This window comes from Halichoerus grypus, chromosome 1 (genome assembly GCF_964656455.1).
Source record: "Halichoerus grypus chromosome 1, mHalGry1.hap1.1, whole genome shotgun sequence".
NCBI lineage: Eukaryota > Metazoa > Chordata > Mammalia > Carnivora > Phocidae > Halichoerus > Halichoerus grypus.
In genome coordinates this window covers 143,838,948-143,859,760 of record NC_135712.1, presented here as the reverse complement: position 1 = coordinate 143,859,760, position 20,813 = coordinate 143,838,948, and the positions used below count along the sequence as shown (strand labels likewise).

The following is a 20,813-nucleotide window of genomic DNA, read 5'->3' as shown; positions in this document are numbered from 1 at the left end:
CTGTCTTTTTAATTACAGCCGTCTTAGTGGGTGTGCAGAGTTATCTCATTGTGCTTTTGATTTGCATTTCCCTAAAGACTAAGGAGAAAGAGTATCTTTTCATGTGCTTATTGGCCCTTTGTATATTTTCTTTGAGAAACTGCCATTCAGATCCTTTGTCAAACTTCCATCTTGGTGCTAGATGGTAGAAGATAATTAAAGCCAAGGGCCCAGGGGTGGGAGGGATGGGGTGGCTGGGTGATAGACATTGGGAAGGGTATTTGCTATGGTGAGTGCTGTGAATTGTGTAAGACTGTTGAATCACAGACCTGTACCTCTGAAAGAAATAATACATTATATGTTAAAAAAAAAGAAGAAGAAGAAGAAGATAGTAGGAAGGGTAAAATGAAGGGGGGGAAATCGGAGTGGGGGACGAACCATGAGAGACTATGGACTCTGAGAAACAAACTGAGGGTTCTAGAGGGGAGGGCGGTGGGGGGATGGGTTAGCCTGGTGATGGGTATTAAAGAGGGCACATACTGAATGGAGCACTGGGTGTTATATGCAAACAATAAATCATGGAACACTGTATCAAAAACTAATGATGTAATGTATGGTGATTAACATAATAAAATTAAAAAAAAAATCTTGATATTTGGATTAAAAAAAAAAAAAAGCCAAGGGCCCACCCAAGGTGAAAAGCCTAACAGGAAAAAACCTCCCACCCCCGCCCCAAGTACAGGTGGAATCTTAAAGGACCATCCCTCCAATGGCAAGGTAGATAAGAATTAACTCACTGTCCAGAGGGAACAGCAAGATAACAGCTATCTCAATCTTGGCAATGGGTGGAGAGCAAAAAATATCCCTTTCAATTCAGAGCAACACTCTGTCTCTCATTTGGGTTAGGTCTGAGTCTATGTAGGCCCTAAAGAACACAGCAGATCTGAAAAAGTTAAGGAATTTCTAGAAATGTAAAGAATTGAATTTAAAAGTTGAATGTATGGATTAAACAGCTAAAAAAGAATTATTAAAATAGAAGATATAATAAAAATAAATAAATAAATAATAAAATTCAGGCCAGGAACACAGAGTCAGAAATTATCAATTTAAAAGACAGAAGATAGAGTCTGAGGATCTAATACATATTTAATTAGAGTTTCAGAAGGACATGAAATAAAATGAGAAAGACAGTATTTCCAACATTTCCAGAGAGAATGGCTGAGAATTTTCCAATATTGTTGAAACACATAATTGGATCCAAGAATCCCTATTAAACCCAAGGATAAATAAAAAGAAATTCTCAGACATGCAATGAGATTGCTGTATACAAAGACAAAGGCAATTTAAAAAAAAAAAAAGAAGCCAAATTAAAAAGGAGAGGCAAATTGCAATTTGACTGCCAACTTCAACGGCAGCCATGGAAACCAGTAAGACAAAAGAATGACACCTTTAATGAATGGAGACAAAAAGGACTGACAACTTAGAATTCTATAATCTGTGTAATTATCTTTCAAGAATGAGGAAGAAAAAGATTTTCGTAAAAACAAACACAGATGGTGGACCTGAGATATAAGGAAAAACAATGAGCAAAGATACAGGGCAACCATGTGGGTTGTGGGTAAAACAAAACTGTTGACTGTATACAATAATTATAATGCCTAACATGTAGGTGGAAAAGAGTATAATATTATAAATTGTGAGGGATGTCATCTGAATTAGAGTTCTGAGGTCTTTGTTTTTGCTTAGGAGCAGGTTAAAAATACACATTAATTTCAACCTGTATAGCAGACTAAGTATGAATGTTAACATAGCTAACAAATCCACCAAAGGATAGATAGAGCAGAACTTCCAAACAAATAGAAGAAAAGCAGATAAGAAATACAAAATGGAAAGCTTAATCATTTTAAAACATGGTAATCCAGGTGGCCATCAACACAGAAGGGACAAATTATGATACATTTCTATAATAGATACAATTTTAAAAGTTAATGAGCAGCTACATGGATCAACATGGAAAACACTCAATGATGAATAACAGTAGCAAGTAACAGAAGAAAGTATCACATGATTCTATATTCTGTAAAGTTCAAAATGAGTCAGGGCTAAACAATGGCTGGAACACTTTGAACTTTATAGGATACAAAGCCAGGACAGGAGTTACCTCTGGGAAAGAGGACAGGGCACACAAGGGGCCTCTAAGATATGGTAGAGTTCTATTTCTTAATGTGAGTGGTTGGCCTATACTTGTTTTATTATTCTTTAAATCATATTTAAGTTTAGTACCGTATGATATTTCACATACAAAAAAGTTTTCAGGAATCTTAGTTCTGGGGGCATGGTAGGAGTCTGCAGAAGACACCTCCCTACTCTTCAATTATGCAAGTCACCAACTGAGCTACTGTGGCCCAACCTTTTCAAGTCCCCCAAGGGACAAGAAACACAAACACCACCTCCCACCTGAGCTCTCTTTCTACCGGCTAGCAGCTAAGCCAGCCTGGTATTAACCAGTGACCTAGTTCACTGAGCTTTGGTCTTCCACCTTTCACTAAATGAACCTAGTCACATAGAGGGAAGTTAAAAAAAAAAAAAAAAATCCAACATTAGCTTCCCAGGGCAGTGAGAACATAAGCTCGTGATCTGAAATGTGAATGAACAGGAAAACCACTCAAGATTCATGTCACAGTTAAAGGAACCTGAGACATGATTTCCAAAGTATAAGCTAGTAGAATATTAAATATAGCGATTACATAGGTCTCCTCTAAGGTCTCCATCTCTAAGGAAATTTCTGGGCTTGTGAAACCAGAAGGAGGCCAGAGCCTCAAAGCACACAGATTTTTTTCCCCCTAAAGTAAACCTAGAGTTGAAGGCAGATGAGCTGACAAGTCCTGGGTATTTTCTCCTCTTGACCACCACACACAGTATCAGGAAACACAACTGTTCTCTGTCTCTAAAGAATCTTATTCAAGAATGCCCCTTCAAGTCTGCTCACAGTTTAGTGCTTATGATAAAGTTCTTCTCTTTCTAAAGTGATCTTTGATGCTTGTCAATCCTTGATTGATAAAGATTGTATAGATTCTTTTTTTTTTAAGATTTTATTTATTTATTTGAGAGAGAGAGCAAAAGACAGCATGAGGTGGGGCACTGGCAGAGGGAGCAGCAGCCCCCGATGCGGGGCTCCATCTCAGGTGTCTGGGATCATGACCCGAGCAGAACACAGACGCTCAACCGACTAAGCCACCCAGGTGCCCCTAAAACCTCAACTTAAAGATGACTGTCCTGCCTCCAGTCCTTTCTGGAAACAAGGCAGGTTACAAATCAACAATAAAGATGTCTTTCTCCTCTGAATTATTTTCCTCCCAGAAAGTGGCACCACTTATAATTAGGTTTTTGATAGAAGAAGGAAAGGGTAAGGCAAGATAAGAAGGTCAGAACTTTGTATGTTTTTCCAAAACAGGCCATTAAACTCAGACCTCTGGAAAACTGACCTACCCCATAGCTTTTTAGACCTTCTTTGAATAGAGTTTACACAAGAACATAAACGGATGAAATGTTTCCACTACACCTACAAAGTTGGCACCATTCATAATTGTAGCTAGGTCATTCTCCTATTCACAGTCTAAGTGAACTGATTGTGTTAAAAGGTAAAATAAATGGGTCTTTGTAGTTCTCACTGTAGCCTTTAAGCTTTCTTTAATTAGAAGTATCATCATATTCCTAACCTCAGTACATACCACAGAAGCTAAATTCTATGTTCATGCTCATTGCTGGGTGCATAAAAACTCACTAGAAGCTAAGATATGACCATTCATTCTCAATGCAGCCCTGTCCAAGTGGGTTTAATCTACATAGTCTGGATCTACTGAAGGAAGAAGGAAAGAAAGAAATCTATATTTAGCCATGAAATAAACCAATGTTTATTGGGACAGGGCTTACATGTATTTTAGCTAATTTTACCTTCTGCTATCCCTCTGCTAAGTCATCATCGCCCTTCTCATTTTTATAGATGGAAGTTCAGGAAATATTAGGTCAGCTGTGCAAGGTCATATAGCTAGAAATTGAATGCATGTCTAAACTGAAAAAGGGCAAGTCCTTTGAATGTCCTAGAAGTGTGACAAGTCACAGGTCTTTCACTTCCAACCCAATGAGCCTAGTAGAATCCAATGAAAGTGGCTGTGATAAGTACGGTAGGTAGATCCACTCAACTCCACTCTGTTCCCCTTGCAGTATGCCTTATTGCTCACCAGACGCTGGAAACCAGATTATAGCCCAGGTTCCATACATGACGTAGCTTGGGCAGTCACACTCATCCAAGGCTTGGAAAGCAAAAGACAACATCATGGGGCTAGAAGACATGCTTTGCCTGCTTCTGTGTTCCCACTGCAAACCAAGGAGTGGTTTGTTTGTGACCACTATCCTGAAATCCCAGTGTCCCATCCCTTGCTTCATAGTGTTGAGAGGTAAGTCAGGGGGAAGTCTTTTGGGGCCGTGTGTCACAATGGAGGCAATGGAGCCCCAGGATCCAGCAGCTGTGAGAGTAAATCCTACTTCTTTGCCTTTCTACCCATGACAGGGGGTTCTGAGGTGTGATTCTGGAAGGTTTTACTGGAAGCTTAGCAGTTTTAGCAGCTTTAAAAGCCTGCTCTTCCAGCCCTACAAAAAATTTTGGAAGCCATCTAACGATGTATAATAAATCTCTTGCTGCTTCAACCAGCTAGAGTGGATATTGTCATCTGCAGCTGAACCTTGACCAAGACAAATGGATATCCTGCTTTCCCATTGAAAGGAGATTTTACTGGACAGGTTAGCATGAACCTGATGGGTGGTTATGGAAGAGGGAGAAACAATCAGGTGAGAATTGTTTCACCTTGCACTCCACAAGTATGGTAGACTCTCATGTATCATTTAGGAACTGTTTCCTCAAATCAATGCTCAACTAGAAAGTAAATTTAAGAAGGGATTCCCCAAAACTTGGGCTGGCTTAGTATCAATTGAAATAATAAGAGTGAAAATTCATTTCATTTTAAATGAAAATTAATGGTGGGGTGCCTACGTGACTCAGTTGGGTAAGCGTCTGCCTTCAGCTCAGGTCATGATCTCAGGGTCCTGGGATTGAGGCCCTCATAGGGCTCCCTGCTCAGCAGGGAGTCTGCTCATCGGGGAGTCTGCTTCTCCCTCTCCCTCTGCCCCTCTCCTCCACTCATGCTCTCTCTCTCTCACTCTCTCTCAAATAAATAAAATCTAAAAAAACCCAAAAAACAAAAACATTTCATTTTAAATGAAAATGAATGGTGGGGCACCTGGGTGGCTCAGGTGGTTAAGCATCCGACTTTTGATTTCAGCTCAGGTTATAATCTCATGGTCGTGAGATCAAGCCCCAAGTCTGGCTCTGCGCTCAGTGGGAAGTCTGCTTGAGATTCTCTCTCTCTCCCCCTCCCTCTGCCCCTCACCCCACAAACAAATAAATAAATCTAAAAAAAAAAAAGAAAAAAAAATTAATGGAAAATACTCATCTAAGGAAAAGTACTGCTACCTTCCTGGGAATAGTTCTAGTCATAAATCTAAGCAAAAAGAAACAAACTATATTTTGCACCTGTTATATTTTAGATTTTGAGATGAATAATGGACCAAAGGCCTGCAAGGAATAAATGCCTTCTGAATTTCAGATCAAATTTGAAAATTTGAAGTTTTAAACTATCCTTCAGTACCTCCCTAAGCATATTTTTCTTTTTATGTCTTACATCCTATCTCTGATCATTTGTTATAATAAAAATAGAAAGGTGCTATTTACCACCATATTCTAAATGCCAGACACAGATTCTGGCACACAATAAATATTCACCACATACCTGATGATTGAATACATAAGAGATGCATTATTAACTTACACTGTAAAAAACCCTGGAAAAGACCTTGAAGAGCGTAAGAATCAATCCTAACACAACACTGAAGACAGGGAACAGCTGAGAAGTCGTCTTCGTAGGAACTAAAGTAATGTAAATACTTTGTCCCAAAATTAATCCACGCATTATATAAAAATCCAATCAAAAGCTAATGCAGTTTGACAGGAGAGAGGGGACACAGCAGCATAGGGCTTAAAAAAATTCTAAAAGTTATGCCTGAGGTGGTTTCCCCTAGCAGATGTTAAAATGTATCCTAGAACTACAGATGTTGAAACATGGGAACAAAGACCGGAATAGAGCAGTTGTCAATATATCCTGTTGGGACAACTGAACAGACATTTGGAAACAAAGTTAGAGCTCGAATTTATACCTTCTGCTACAATAAATTGCAATATGAAGGTTAAATACTAAAAAGTACTAAAAGAAAAAGGTTAAATACTAATGTACTTGGTTTTTGTTAGTGAGGTACAAACTTTTAAGCACGATGTCAAATGGGGGGGAATGAGATGAATAAATTTGAAGATAAACTTTGGATTTTGTAAATAAAATCATCATAAATAAAATTACAGTGTGACAGGCTGGAAAAAAATATTTGCAACACAGAGAGAAGGTCAGTATTCCTTCTGTACATTAAAAATACCTATAAGTGAATAACAAAACAGCTGAACTTCTCTTTCAAGGTAGCTGACCAGACCTGTATGCTTACCTCTTCATCCTCCCAAAATCCCACTGAAATGACCAAAAAGCCAAACCAAACCAAATAAACAAACAAAACCCACAAGTAATTTAAAAACACGGAGTAGTGCTTGGGCACCTGGGTGGCTCAGTTGGTTAAGCTGCCTTTGGCTCAGGTCATGATCCCAGGGTCCTGCAATCGAGCCCCACGGGGAGCCTGCTTCTTCCTCTCCCTCTGCTTGCTGCTCCCCCTGCTTGTGCGTGCTCTCTCTCCCTCTCCCTCCCTCCCTCTCCCTGTCAAATAAATAAATAAAATCTAAAAAAAAAAAAAAAAAAAATACAGACCAGTGCTGAAAAGCTGGATAGCGCAGCAGCGGCAGCCTGGAACAGTGAGGGGCACAGGAACAAACTAATGACAAACATGGGATTTCTAACCTTTAGCTCTGGAAAGGAAAATTGAGGACCTATCAAAAAAGGTGAGCTTCCAAACAGACCCTCAGAAAAATCCAGACTAGAGTTAACAACAGAAGTGGGAGAAGGAATAGGCCGAGAGTAATCTGCTAATTATGAATTTGAAGGCTTAGAAGCTCCCAAGTTAATCATCGTCTCCCCGATTCCCTCCAGCAGTTACTTCTGGAAATAGCCCCCAAGACAAAGCTTCAAGACAGCCAGATGATTCAACAAGCTATGTGCACACCTCATAGAAAAGTCCACACAGGTACACTACTCCGTAATATCCCCCCTTCGCCGGATTAATATTTCTCTTCCTCTGGAAACAAAACAAAACAAAACTGACTAGATACAGGTCATGTGATGAAAACCTGTGTTCACTGCCAGGGGCACAGGATTCTTACTCACACTAAGCACTCTCCAGCCATCTCATCTACAATTACAAACCAACAAACATGAATCACCAAATGATTGAGGAAATCAGCCAGAGAAGGAGCCAACAGATTCAACAAACAGAAGAGGTCTCTCCGCAAACAAAGTGTAAATATACTAAAGGGTCTTAAAATGATTCAATTAAAAAAAAAGAAGCAATCGGGCTACAAACTAAAAAGAATGACAAACTGTTGGGATTTTAAAATATCAAAGCCCAAAAAAAACCATACTCCACAGAAAATCTGAATTGGGGCTGGAACTGTTATTTCCCTAAAACTCTGCAAAAGAACAAAGAGAAGGAAAGTTTGCGGGAAAAAAAAAAAGCAAGGAGAAACTGAAGACAGTTTAATCTTTCCTGGAACTTCTGGATTGAATAAAGAGTTTTTGGAAGGAGAAAACAGAACAGATGCAGGAAATACAGAAAGGTTTTCTGTGCTGAAGAGAGATTTGGATATTAGTTACATGGGTCCAATGAAGGCTGATAAATGAAGAATGCTTTTCTAGATACATAGTGGTAAATTATATTATCTCTACAGATCTCTAAAGATAGGGAGAAAATTCCAAAAGCTTCTAGGGAGATTTAAAAAAAAACCATTTGGTTGCTTAAAAGGAAATAAGAACATTATTCCCACAGAGGAGTGGGTTTATAGCCTAGGGTAAACAAGCCCTCTGACTTAAATGTTACAAAGATTATGTTCTGCAAGAGATGCAAAGGACATATTCTCAGCAGGGATCACCAGGGGACATCAGGCTAGAACTGCCCTGAGAGAGGGACTTCAGGTCCTCTCCATCAATACCAGGTTGGGGCAACAGCATTCTGTCTACCCAGCGAGAGACCCAATCAGGACTCAGAAAACTCCAAGTGAGGGTTTAACAATCTTCTTTAATTCCTAACCACAACAACCTGAATGAAGCTCCAGTATAATTACCAGATATGGTTGCAAAACTACCTTTCACAAACCATTTCACTCCAATAAAACAACATCCTATCCACAATTTCTTGCTATACCACCAATGCCACCTTTCTACGTTCTCATGGGTAATGCAACGTGCAAGTCACTTCATGCAAGGCTGGGCTGCAACTAAGTCTGTGGGAATGCACAATCATGAATGGACAAGACCTGGGAGGGACTGAACCTCAAGGCCTGTCTAGGGTCTACCAGACCATCATGTCTCTTATTAACAGTACTGGATGCTTGAAGACAATGAAGCAAGGTCTTCAAAGAATTAATGAAAAGAAATGCTAGGACCTATAATTTTATACCAAATTATTATTCAAGTATGAAGATAAAAGAAAAATGTTTTTAGATGTGCAATAATTTAAAAAGTTTACCATCTTCAAAGTCTTTCTAAAACAATTACTCAAGGAGTTATCTGGAAATTGAAAAATAAGAAAGTAAATGACACAAAAAATTGACAAAAGAGTGTAAAAAAATCTAAACTTGTTAAGTCTAAATAGTTGTTCAGTAATGTGGGTGGGAAGCTTCAGACAACCAGCAAGAGACAATTCCTAAGAAATCAACTTTTTAAAAAGTAGTGCAGTGGGGTGCTTGGCTGGCTTGATCAGTGGAGCGTGTGACTCTTAATCTTGGGGCTGTGGGTTTGAGCCCCATGCTGGGTGTAGAGATTATTTAAAAAACAAATTCATTAATTAAAAAAATCTTTAAAAAAATAAATAAAAAGTACTGTAGGGATTATAAAACAGTGCATCCACTCTGGAAAAAAGTCAGGCAGTTTCTCAAATGGTTAAAAGTAGAGTTTTCATATGATCCAGCAATTCTCCTCTTAGGAATACATGCAAGAGAAATGAAAATATATGTCTACAAAAAATTTGTACGTGAATATTCTTAGCAGCATAATCAACAATAGTTAAAAGGTAGAAAAACCCTTGGGGCGCATGGGTGGCTCAGTCCTTAAGTGTCTGCCTTGGGCTCAGGTGATGATCCCAGGGTTTGGGATGGAGCCCTGCATCGGGCTCCCTGCTCAGCGGGAGGCCTGCTTCTCCTGCTTCTCAATCATATGTGAACTTTGAGAAACAAAACAAACAAACAAGCAAAGGCGGGGGGGGGGGGGGAGAATGAGACAAAACAAGAAACAGACTCTTACCTAGAGAGAACAAATTAATGGTTACCAGAAGGGAAGGGGGTGACAGGATGGGTGAAGTGGATGATGGGGATAGGGGAGGGCACTTATTCTGATGAGTACTAGGCAATGTGTGAAATTGCTGAATCACTATATTGTACACCTGAAACTAATATAACACTGTATGTTAACTGGAATTAAAATAAAAACTTAAATAAAATAGTTAATTTTATGTTTTGTGAATCTCACTTCAATTCAAAATAAAGGGACAAGAATATAACAGAAAAGTGTTAGCCAAAAAAGCTTGTATGGTGATATTAAAATCAAACAAAATAGATCACAGCAAATGAATCAAAAAGGTTGGTCTTACATGAGTGTAGAAACAATCAAATATAATATTAACAAATTAAATTCAAGAGTAAAAAAAAGTTTTAAAATATAATAGAATATTAAAAGAATATAACTAAGTAGAGATTTATTCCAAGATCACAAGAATGATTCAACATTAGATTTCCTAATATGATTCACTCCATTAGCAAATTAAGGGAAATAAAACCCTGGGTGATCACATTGATAAACACTCCTCCCCCCAAATTCTATCTTCTAAATTCAATAATCGTTTTTGATTAAAATAGGTACAAGTTAAACTTCCCTTCCTTAACTCAATAAAGAATATGTACCAGAACCTGTAGTTAAACCTGTACTATCATTAACACATTGGAAACAGCCCAACTGAAGTTATGAGCCAGCCAAGGACACTCATATCATCCCAATCATTCAACATTACACTGGTAGTCCCAACCTATGCAATAATGAAAAAAAAGAAAAGTATAAATATAAAAAGGAAAAGAAAATCCAGGGTGCCTGGGTGGCTCAGTTGGTTAAGTGTCTGCTTTTGGCTCAGGTCATGATCCTGGGGTCCTGGGATTGAGCCCCACATTGGGCTCCTCACTCAGCAGGGAGTCGTCTTCTCCCTCTGCCCCTCTGCCCATCTTGTGTTCTCCCTCTCATGTTCTCTCTAATAAACAAATAAAATCTTTAAAAAAAGAGAAAAAGAAAACAATCCTTATTTACAGATACTACTATAATTTACTTATAACATAAATAAAACTATTAGAACTAGTAACTCAAATAAGATGGCTACACACAAGATTGAAATAAGAAAAATAACAGCTTCCTTATAAACCACAAATAATCAGAAATTTATAAATCCAATTAATTTTTGACAAATCTCCCTTATCAAAATTGAGAATTCTTAATTCTAGTAAGAAATACATAAGGGGTGCCTGGGTGGTTCAGTCAGTTGGGCGTCTACCTTCTGCTCAGGTCACAATCCCAGGGTCCTGGGATTGAGCCCTATGAGCTGGGCTCCCTACTCAGTGGAGAATCTGCTTGTCCCTCTCCTTCTGCCCCTCCCCCCACTCAGGCTCTCTCTCGCTCACTCTCTCTCTCAAATAAATAAATATTTTTAAAAACCACATAAGATTCATCTGGAAAAAACTTAGGACTTCAAGAGCATAAATAGACCCAAATAAATAGAGACATACAATATTCCTAGATTATAAGATTCAATATCATATTAATTTATAATATTAATTATAATTAATTATATTAATTTATAAATTATCAAATTAACTTATAAATTTAATACAACTCAATCAAAGTTGTAAGAGGGTTTAAGGAACACTGATTCTGAAAATCACTTGTATTAGTGTAAATATACAAGAACAGCAAAGAAATACAAAAATCTATAAGACTACTGGATATTAAAATTCATGATGAAGCTACAGTAATTAAAAGGGCTTGGAATTGACTCAGGAATAGAACACATTAGGGTCAAGAAATAGTTACACATATATGGTAATATGATATGATTAATGGTGAGACTACATATCCATTTGGGGAAAAAAGGTGAAATCACATTCTTACCTTATACACACAAAAGGAACTTATGGCTTAAGATGGTAAATACTTTTAACACTAAAAAAAAATTCAACTATATTTTCTTCAAATATCTGCATAATCCTGGGGGTAGGGAAGCCATGTTTAAGCAAAGTAAACCCTAGAAGACTAAATAAAGATAACAGTTTAAAGATTTTATTTATTTATTTAGAAAGCATCCAAGGGAGGGAGAGAATCTCAAGCAGACTCCATCCTGAGCATAGAGCCTGATGTGGGGCGCGATCTCACAACCCTGAGATCATGACCTGAGCTGAAATCAAGAGTCTGACACTTAACCAACTGAGCCATCCAGGCACCCCAAAGATAACAGTTTAGATTTCATGCAAATTAGAAACTTATTTTGATGAAAATGGCATGACTGATGCTATTAACAAGCGACAGAGAAAATTAATACCCATAGTATATAGAAAACTTATAAACAACAAAGAAGAACATAGAAAAATATCAAGATATTATTAAATGATGAAATAGTTGCAGAATTTATGTAACATGCTCATATACAGAAAAAGGTCTGAGAGAAATGCGAATGGTAAGTACGTCAAGGCAGGTGGGTAGATGAGGGGTGGCAGGAAGGATGTAGGTTAGCAGAGACTTTCAGTTTTCATTCTATACATAAATGATTTGAAATTTATCTTTACAATGAGCACTTATTACTTTGCTGTAGGCTTCTTTAATTCCATTAACCCATAAATACATCCTCGTTATAAAAAATGTAAACCTATAAAAAGATAAGCAGTTAAAAAGCAAACAACCCATTCAAACACATTCTCCAAACCAATCTTATTTCTCTCCTGGGAGGTAATATTCATTTAAGTTTTCTCTCTCTCTTTTATCTTTTATCGCTTCTCGGCCTTTTGGCTAAGATCAAGTGTAGTCTCTCTCTTTTATATCTTTAAAACATTTTTTAAAGAAAGAAAGAGCCCATGTTTTAGATGAAGAGGAAAAAACAAGCAGTTACCAAAAGAAGAAATAAATGGTTGATGAGCATATTTAAAATATTCAACTTTAATAATCACAGAAATGCAAATAAAAACAATTTGTTCTTTTTCACATGTCCGGGGTCCCCTAAATATCAGCTGATGTTCTTTCTGACTAATGGTGTCTATGCCAAACTAGTTTTTATTATTTTGAGTATCTCCCACTCCAACAAAATTGGCAAATATTAAAAGAAAGTTTGAGTATTTGCAGAAACAAACCCTGTTACACACTGAAATACCACTAGAGGAAATGCAAATCAGTATAAACTTTTCTGTACAACTTGGCAGCAGAATCAAAAGTCTTAAAAACACATATGCTAAACCACCAAAAAAAACCCTATTAGAACCAATAAATGACATCATCAAAATTATAGGATACAAGATCAAGGATACAGAACTCAATTGGATTTCTATGATCTAATAATGAACAGTCTGAAAATGAAATTAAGAAAATAATTCCATTTGCAAGAGCATCAAATAGAATAAAATACTTAGGAATAAATTTAACAAAAGAAAAACAAGACCTGTGTGCTGAAAACTACAAAACATTTTTGAAAGAAATTAGAGAAAACCTAATTAAATGGGAAGACATCCCATGTTCATGAATTGGAAAATTTAATTTTGTTAAGATGGCAATACTCCCCAAATTGATCTACAGATTCAACACAATCCATATTGAAATTTCAGCTGCCCCTTTTTGCAGAAATTGACAAACTGATACTAAAATTCATATGGAAATTCAAGGCACCCAGGATAGCCAAAAAACAATTTTGAAAAAAGAAAAATTTGGCACACCCACAACTTCTGATTTCAAAACTTTCTACAAAGCTACAGTAATCAGTATAGTGTGGTACTGGCCAAAAGACACAGATCAATGGAATAGAACGGAGAATCCAGAAATACACCCTTATACTACATTTGATTTTTGACAAGGGTGTCAAGACAATTCAATGAGAGAAAAATAGTCTTTTCAACAAATGGTGCTGGGACAATTAGCTATCCATATGGAAAAGAATCAACTTAGACCCCTATCTCACACTATATAAACATAACTCAAAATGCATCACAGACTCAAAGGTAAGACAAAACTATACAACTTTTAGGAGAATACATAAAAGTAAATCTTCATGACCTTGGGTTAAGAAAGTCTTCTCAGATATGATATCAAAAGCATAAGCCACAAAAGAAAAAAATATATATAAATTGGGCTTTATCAAATTAAGAATCTTTGCACTTCAAAGGACACCGTCACATAAAGTGAAAAGACAACCCACAGCATGGTAGAAAAATATTTGCAAATCATCTATCTGATAAAAGACTTGTATCCAGAATATGTAAAGAGCTCTTACAACTCAACAATAATTTTTTAAACGGCAAGGGATTTGAATAGACATTTCCCCAAAGAAGATATACAAGTGACCAATAAGCATATGAAGAGCTGCTCAACATCATTAGTCGTTAGAGAAATACAAACCAAAACCACAATGAGATAGCACTTCACACCCTGTAGGATGCCCAGAATCAAAAACACAGAAAATAATCTTAGTGAGGATGTAGAGAAATTGGAACTCGGATTGCTGGCCAGATTGTAGTGTAGTGCAGCCACTTTGAAAACAGTCTAGCAGTGCTTCAAGCTATTAAACAAAGAGTTACCCTATGACTCAGTCATTCCATTCCTACGTAAGTGCCCAAGAGAAGTGAAAACATATGTCCACAAAAAAACTTTGTTCATGAAGGTTCATAGCAGCATTATTCATAATAGCCAAAATGTGGAAACAACCCAAATGTCCATCAATTGATGAATAAACAAAATAATATATATATAAAACAAGAGAATATTATTTGGCAAAAAAAGGAATGAAGTACTGATACATACTATAGCATGGATGACCACTGAAAGCATTATACTAAGTAAAGGAAACCAGACAGAAAGGGCCGCATATTATAGGGCCATTTTTGTGAAATGTCCAGAATAGCCAAATCTAGAGACAGAAAGTAGACTAGTGGTTACCAAGGGCTGAGAGGAGGGAAAAATAAGAAGTAACTGCTAATAGGTATGGGGTTTCTTTCTAAGGCGACAAATATGTTCTAAAATAGTACTACAACTCTGTGAGTACCCTAAAAATCCTTGAATTGTACATGTTAAAAAGGTCGATCTATCTTTATATTTATGATCTATCTCCATAGAGCTGCTTTTTAAGAATGCATATGCTAAATTTAACTCACAGAACTCTACACTAAAAAGGGTGAATTTTCCTGGATACCTCAATAAACTTGACTTTAAAGAAAATTCATAGACTTTTTATTCAATTCTAAGTACTCATCCTTAGAAAGCACTAAAGAACCACCAGAAAGAGTTAGCATAAAGGAAGTCTGTTACATTTTTAAAGGAAAGAAACACAACCTGAACAGTAGGGGCCTGGATATTTATGGAATACTATGTGGCTATTAAGAATGTCATAAGATTAATTATTAATGAGGAAAGGTAATTTATCAGGACTCAGCAGGACACCCGGCACTTTCAGATTGGGTAATCCAAGTTGAGTTTAATAAAGGTGTTATTTATAAAGCAGGGTGCAGGAAAAGCACAGTGATAGTGTAGGCCCTGGCAATGGTGAGCAGCTGGAAGTGAATGGCTATCAGAGCCAGGGAAAACAGCTGTGTGCAGAGGGTTGCCAGACAGCCCGCCTTGCATGGAGGGACACAGTCAACCTGCTGAAAGTCAGCAGGGAGGGATCCCAGGGACTGAATACCCAGAACCTGCTCCCCTTTTCACCTCCCAACCCCCTGCGGGTACCAGTTTTGGATGAATCCAGTGAAACATCAGAGGGGAGCCCCTTGAGACAGTCCATGCAAGTCAGCCTTCAGGGTGGAGAACAGAGTGGAGAAGGGTGTAGAGTGGATCTGCGGGACAAATGGGAAATATCCAGCACAGATGGCCATAGCAGTAAATGAAAGAATAGTTTACAAGTGACTGCATCCAAAAAAATTACAGAAAAATGATACATAACCACTTGAAAAATTCTGGAATGGTTTATTCCAAGTGCTAAATAGTGATTCACTCAGAGTTCCTTTACAGTGGTGCTGTTGGCAATTGGTAAAGCAATTCATTGTTGGGACTGTCTCATGCACTTCAGGACATTTAGTGACCCTGACCCCCAGGACACTAAACACCAGTAGAAGCTTCAGGTATTACAATAAACAATTTTTTTTTTTTTTAATCCTATCCATTCCTAGTACCATGCCTGTTAGGAACCACCATGGGGGCTAGAATGACAGGGGGTTTTTCTTAACTACATTTTTCTATTTTTTCTACAAAGACTAGGTATTGTTTTGTGAAATGGAAACTATGTTCACTGTTGTTGTTTTTTTAAGAATTCAACAGGATAGTATGATTTAGATTCCAGCTTTCAGTAAACTCTATTCGTCCTTCCCCACCTAAGTCTGCTCATGACAGTAAGCATACAAAAGGTGACCTAAATTATTACACAGATGCTGTAATTCATTTCGAAGTCACCAATAACAGGAAGGGTGCAATTAACTCAGTTTCTGACAAATCACTTTAATTCTTCAAGTACTCGGAATTGTCATAAGATCACAGCACCCTACAAGTCACAGGTCAAGTACTGGATTGCTTCTAGCTTGTTATAAAACTTTAAATGGAAGGAAATGACTACAACTTGGTTTCAACACAATGTTACATTGGCACAGCCCAAAGTGTTTGAGTAGGTTAGTTATGACCACTCACTCCTGGGGGAAAGCCAGGGCTAGCGAATTTGACAACAGATTTGGGGAAACATTGTTCTCTATTATTTCATTTCTCCCAGATTCAAGCAGAAAGTCCGAGTCTTAGCAATTCTTTGTCTCGATATTTGGGGTTTTTTTAAGGCAGAAAGTAATATTCTTCTGGGGACAGGTCTATCTTAATGCCAGTGCGGGGACAGCAATAGTTTGAAACCTGCTCCCCTCACCCCCCATAGAGAATCAGTGGTACCGGATTGCATTACCTCCAAGAAACCAGCCACGATAAGCCACATCCTGATTTAGACATTAAAACATGAACAAAAAAGTATCTTAGATCAAGAAAGCATATATCATTTAAGATGATCCTTCACATTTTTTATTTTAGAAATTCTCCTAACTTAAAAAAGTATTTTTAGTTTAATAGCTTTACACTACTGATAATAATTTAAACCAGCAGAACTTCGTGGAAAGATAATTTCAGAATATGTAACAAAACCCTTAAATCTGTGCACTCTTTGACACACAATTGTACTTTAAAGAACTTTTCCTTGAAAAAATCACTGGATAAATGTGGAAAGAGGGACAAAGAAGGAAAATTGCTATAGCACTGGCTATACTAGTAAAACCTAGAAACATGTTAGGTTTTATTTTTTTTGAACTTATATTTATTTTTCTTTTGAGAGAGAGAGTGCACGTGTGCGCTGTGGATGGGGGGGGGGGCGGAGAGACAGAGGGTGAGGGAGAGAGAGAGAGAATCCCAAGCCGGCTCCACACTCCACACCCAGCACAGAGCCCAATGCAGGCTCAATCCCACAACCCTGAGATCCGAGCCAAAATCAAGAGGCAGACACCCAACCAACTGAGCCACCCAGGCACCCCCAAAACATGAAAATGGAGGAAATCAAATACGGTATTTCCTTACAACAGAAACTATAATAATTGAGAAACCCGAGATCCTGAGAAATGCTTATGGCATGGTAATTGAACACAGCATGTCCGAACCCATGTGTAAAATTACAAGAAAATATATGCATAGAAAAAAAGAGTAAAAGGGGTTTCAGAAAAAAAACAGAAAACGGAAAGGCAAAAATCAACTTAAAAAAATCTCCTTACACATACATGAGCTTTCCTGATTGAAAGAAGACATGAGGTCCTCATTATAATGGAAGAAAATGGACTCAGAAGAAGGCACGTTAGTGTGATCTGACAGATCTCTTAGGAGAAAGATCCAGAAGGGAAAGGAAAAAAAAAGGATGAAGAATTGAAATTTATGAAAACAAAAAACAGTATAGCTCGAAGATAATGGAGAACTGCTCTCAAAATTCAGCAGGAAAACAATTTCCAATCTAACATTCTTTACCTAGTCAAACTATTAATTATGTGTAACAGTCAAATCAAGGTATTTCGGAAGATGTAAATCTCAATTCACACATAATCCTTTCTCAGGAAAGGACTAAAGTCTGTGTGGTCCCCCCACTGGGAGTAAGGCGAAACAGAGAGGGACACTGGTCAGGAGAAGCAGGGGACCCAACCCAGAAGAGAAGGGGAGAGAAAGACTCTCCAGGGTGCTGCTGCAGGAGACCCCATGCCCAGGTGAGCAGGCCGGGTGGGAGCAGGTCAGAGGCTCCCAGAGAGGACTGCTCATGCATGACCTCAACAGACTCCCAGATGTCTCTCACTTGCCTGATAGGAGATTTTGACAATTAAGGTAAAATTAGTGACTAAACAGCTAGAGAATGAAGAAATGGCAAAAGAAAATTACCAACTCCAGGGAAACAAACTGGGCAGGAAAGGAAAAGGGCTCATAGACCACTCAGTGGCTCAACTGTGAACAATGTCTATGGTGTCCTAAGGTCAACACTACACTGGTTATTAATCTAACCTAAAATATTGTGGGAGACAGGAAGGATATATGTATAATACAGGGTGGAGGGATGGGTAAAAAGCGGTCTGAGAGGGCTAAAGCCTCTTCTCTCAGAGAGGGAAGCCAGTGGATAACACCTACAACTGGGGGGAAAAACAATCAAGGAACCGATTATAAATATTTATGGCTCTAAGAGATTTGCAAGTGAGGAGACGCTGGGGCAAACTTACAACTCTGTAACACTGACTCTTTAAAACATGTGCATATATAGTTGTCAAAAATAAAAACTGAACTATTGTAGTGGTATGGGTAATTTTTCTCACCTGCTTTTCCATCTTAAAAAAAATTTATTGAGATCTAAAAAGATACATGCCAAAATATCAACCACTCGTGGTTATTTCTAGGGATGGGATTGTGGGCCATTTACATTTTGTCTTTCACTTTTCTATTTTCTGCAAAAGCATGGAACATAGAGCACATTGGGCAGAAATCAGAAAACAAGAGGCATTTCACTTCATTCCTGATCGGAATCCACCCTGCGGGAGAAGCCCCCATCTCTGACTTTAGCTCTGTTTGTTCTGCTCAAGCAGGGGAGTCTGCCAACTACTTCATTCACACAGCAAATATTTGTCGAATTCCTATAAGCCAGGCCCTGCAAGGTGAGTCCCATACCTTAGTTTTTTTTATTGGGTCTCCTGAAGTCCTCAATACCAGCTGCGCGAACCAGCTAGGGGCTGAGCTGAGCCAAGGCTTCTCCAACTTTATGTGCAGGGGAATCGATTCAGTAGATCCGGGGTGGGGTCTGAGACTTCCGAGGAGCAAGGAAGCTACTTGATGTACACAGGTTTTGTTGGGGGCTTCTCGGAGAAAGCATCTGAGTCTTCTGCCACGTCTGTACCGCCATAGCTCACATTCCCTAACCCTACATAAGCTAGATTTCAACTCCACAAATGTGCAAATGAATGTGTGTGACATATGATGGAAAGGGGACTGGTTAGACAGCTGGGAAGGATACCCCTTAGCAGTTAAGAGCAGGGCCCTGGAGTCAGGCTGGCCTGGGGTTGAATCGCAGTCCCACCACCCCCAGGTGTGACTGACTTCCGCTCTCTATGCCTCAGTTTCTTCCCATGTAAAATGGAATAACTAAAGCCACCTTTACAGGGTAGGGCTGTTGTGTGGGGTACATGAGAGCACAAAGGCATTTAAAGGTCTTGAGGGGACTCCGGCCCATGATGAGGACAATAAACAGTAGCCCTCACTAGCTGTTAATAGTGCTCCAGCCAAGAAGGACTGGCTGGGACTTCAGGAGAAATCACTTGATCTCTCAGCCTCCATGTCCTATGAAGAGGAGAATGCCCATGCCAGGCCTCCTCCCCAGGAATGTTCTGAGCCTAAACCAGGCAGGAAAACTTCTGGTCCTCAACGGGGCTGAAGCCCTCAGATTTTACTCAGGAAAAGTTTCTTAATTCACCTCAATTTTACTACCAGGGAGATAAATAGGCAAAGAAAAAAGTCCCCTCCGCTCCCCTATATTTTAGAAAGCTTTGCTTTTAGGGAGGAGCCATCCACGTGGAGATCAGGCAAGGGAGGCATCAGGTGTCCACGACAGTCATTAAAACAGACCCCACGCCCGCCAAGCATCCCGCTCCCAAGAGACGCCACGACCACCGAGAGGACCCAGCAAGTCGGGTCTCTCCCCCAGTAGACATCCTGAGGGTCACGACCCTCTTGCCCAAGAAAGCGCAAGGTGATCGGGCCTCGCTCGGAGAGGCGGTCTCTGAGTTTTGCACTCTGGGAAGAAGGCGAGACTGAGCAAAAAGGGTTCCCTGGAAGCGGGTCTGCGGAGGCACGACGCCCGGGTCCACCAGCGCCGCCCCCCCCCCCACCTCCCCGCGCGCGCTCGGCACTCACGATCTCCGCCACGATGAGGAGCCCGGGCAGGGTGCGGAGGAACTCCCGGTCGTAGGCGAAGCTGCTGCTGCTGGTGGAAAAGTTCTCGGCGAAGGAGCTGGCAGTGGTGGTGACGGTCTGAGAGCGGGCGCGCTGCGGCTCCTCCATCGCCGCGCCTCGGCCGGGCTGGCCCCTCCTCGGGGACCCCCCGCGCGTCTGGCGGTGGACGCGCGGCCGGGAGCCCTGGGGACACCGGCAGGGGGGAGGGGAGCGCGGCGGGCGCGGGGAGCGAGGCGCGCCGGGGGCGCCCCCCGGGGCCAGTCCCGCCGCGGCGCGTGTCGTGCGAGTGCGCAGCTCCCCCCGCTCCTCGGCGCGGGGCTCTCGGACTGCGCTGGGGCCCAGGAGGAGGAGGAGGAGACGGCGCGAGGGGAGAGCGCCGGGCGACCGAGCTAGGCGCCGGAGGCCGGGAGGAGGGGAGGGGGCGTGGAGAGGGGCGGGCGCGAGGCGGGCTGGAGAAGGACCGCCCCGCGGAGGCGCCGCGGGCCGCAGCCCTCTTCACCTGTTGCCGGGGACCGTGCGGCCGGGGTCGCGGGGCGGGCGGCGCGGAGGAGAGGGCGCGGGGGTCCCGGGCGCCTGCCGCAGCCGGCCCGCCCAACCTCCGCCAAGCCCCGCCCCCTCGCGCCGTCCGCTCCGCTGACCTGTCTCCTTCCACCTGGCGGCGGGGCCCGGGCTGCGCGGCCGCGGGGAAAGCGAGGCCCCTGAGGGGCTCCGAGGCCCCGGGAAACACCCCCTGCGCGATAACAGAGGCCGAGGGTCGGGGGGTGACTCGAACGCGAGAAAGAGCGGCCGGAACTCTGA

General features: G+C 40.5%; 1 protein-coding gene and 1 pseudogene across 3 annotated transcripts in view; one reads left to right on the top strand and one right to left on the bottom strand.

The window, feature by feature from the left end:
* Window positions 1-20,464, bottom strand: part of CMTM8 (CKLF like MARVEL transmembrane domain containing 8) — a 158,237-nt gene extending 137,773 nt beyond the window's left edge. For 2 of the 3 annotated variants that reach the window (XR_013448073.1, XR_013448072.1), the window contains exon 1: window positions 19,977-20,464. Coding sequence is in view for 1 of the 3 variants with exons in the window: in XM_036078865.2 (XP_035934758.1) it covers window positions 19,977-20,123 (147 nt within the window). In the remaining 2 variants the exon portion in view is untranslated. The remainder of the gene's footprint in view (window positions 1-19,976) is intronic. The other variant, XM_036078865.2, reaches the window with a different exon arrangement.
* On the top strand, window positions 12,319-12,405 carry LOC144380272 (U2 spliceosomal RNA; annotated as a pseudogene).
* Window positions 20,465-20,813: the final 349 nt, after the last annotated feature.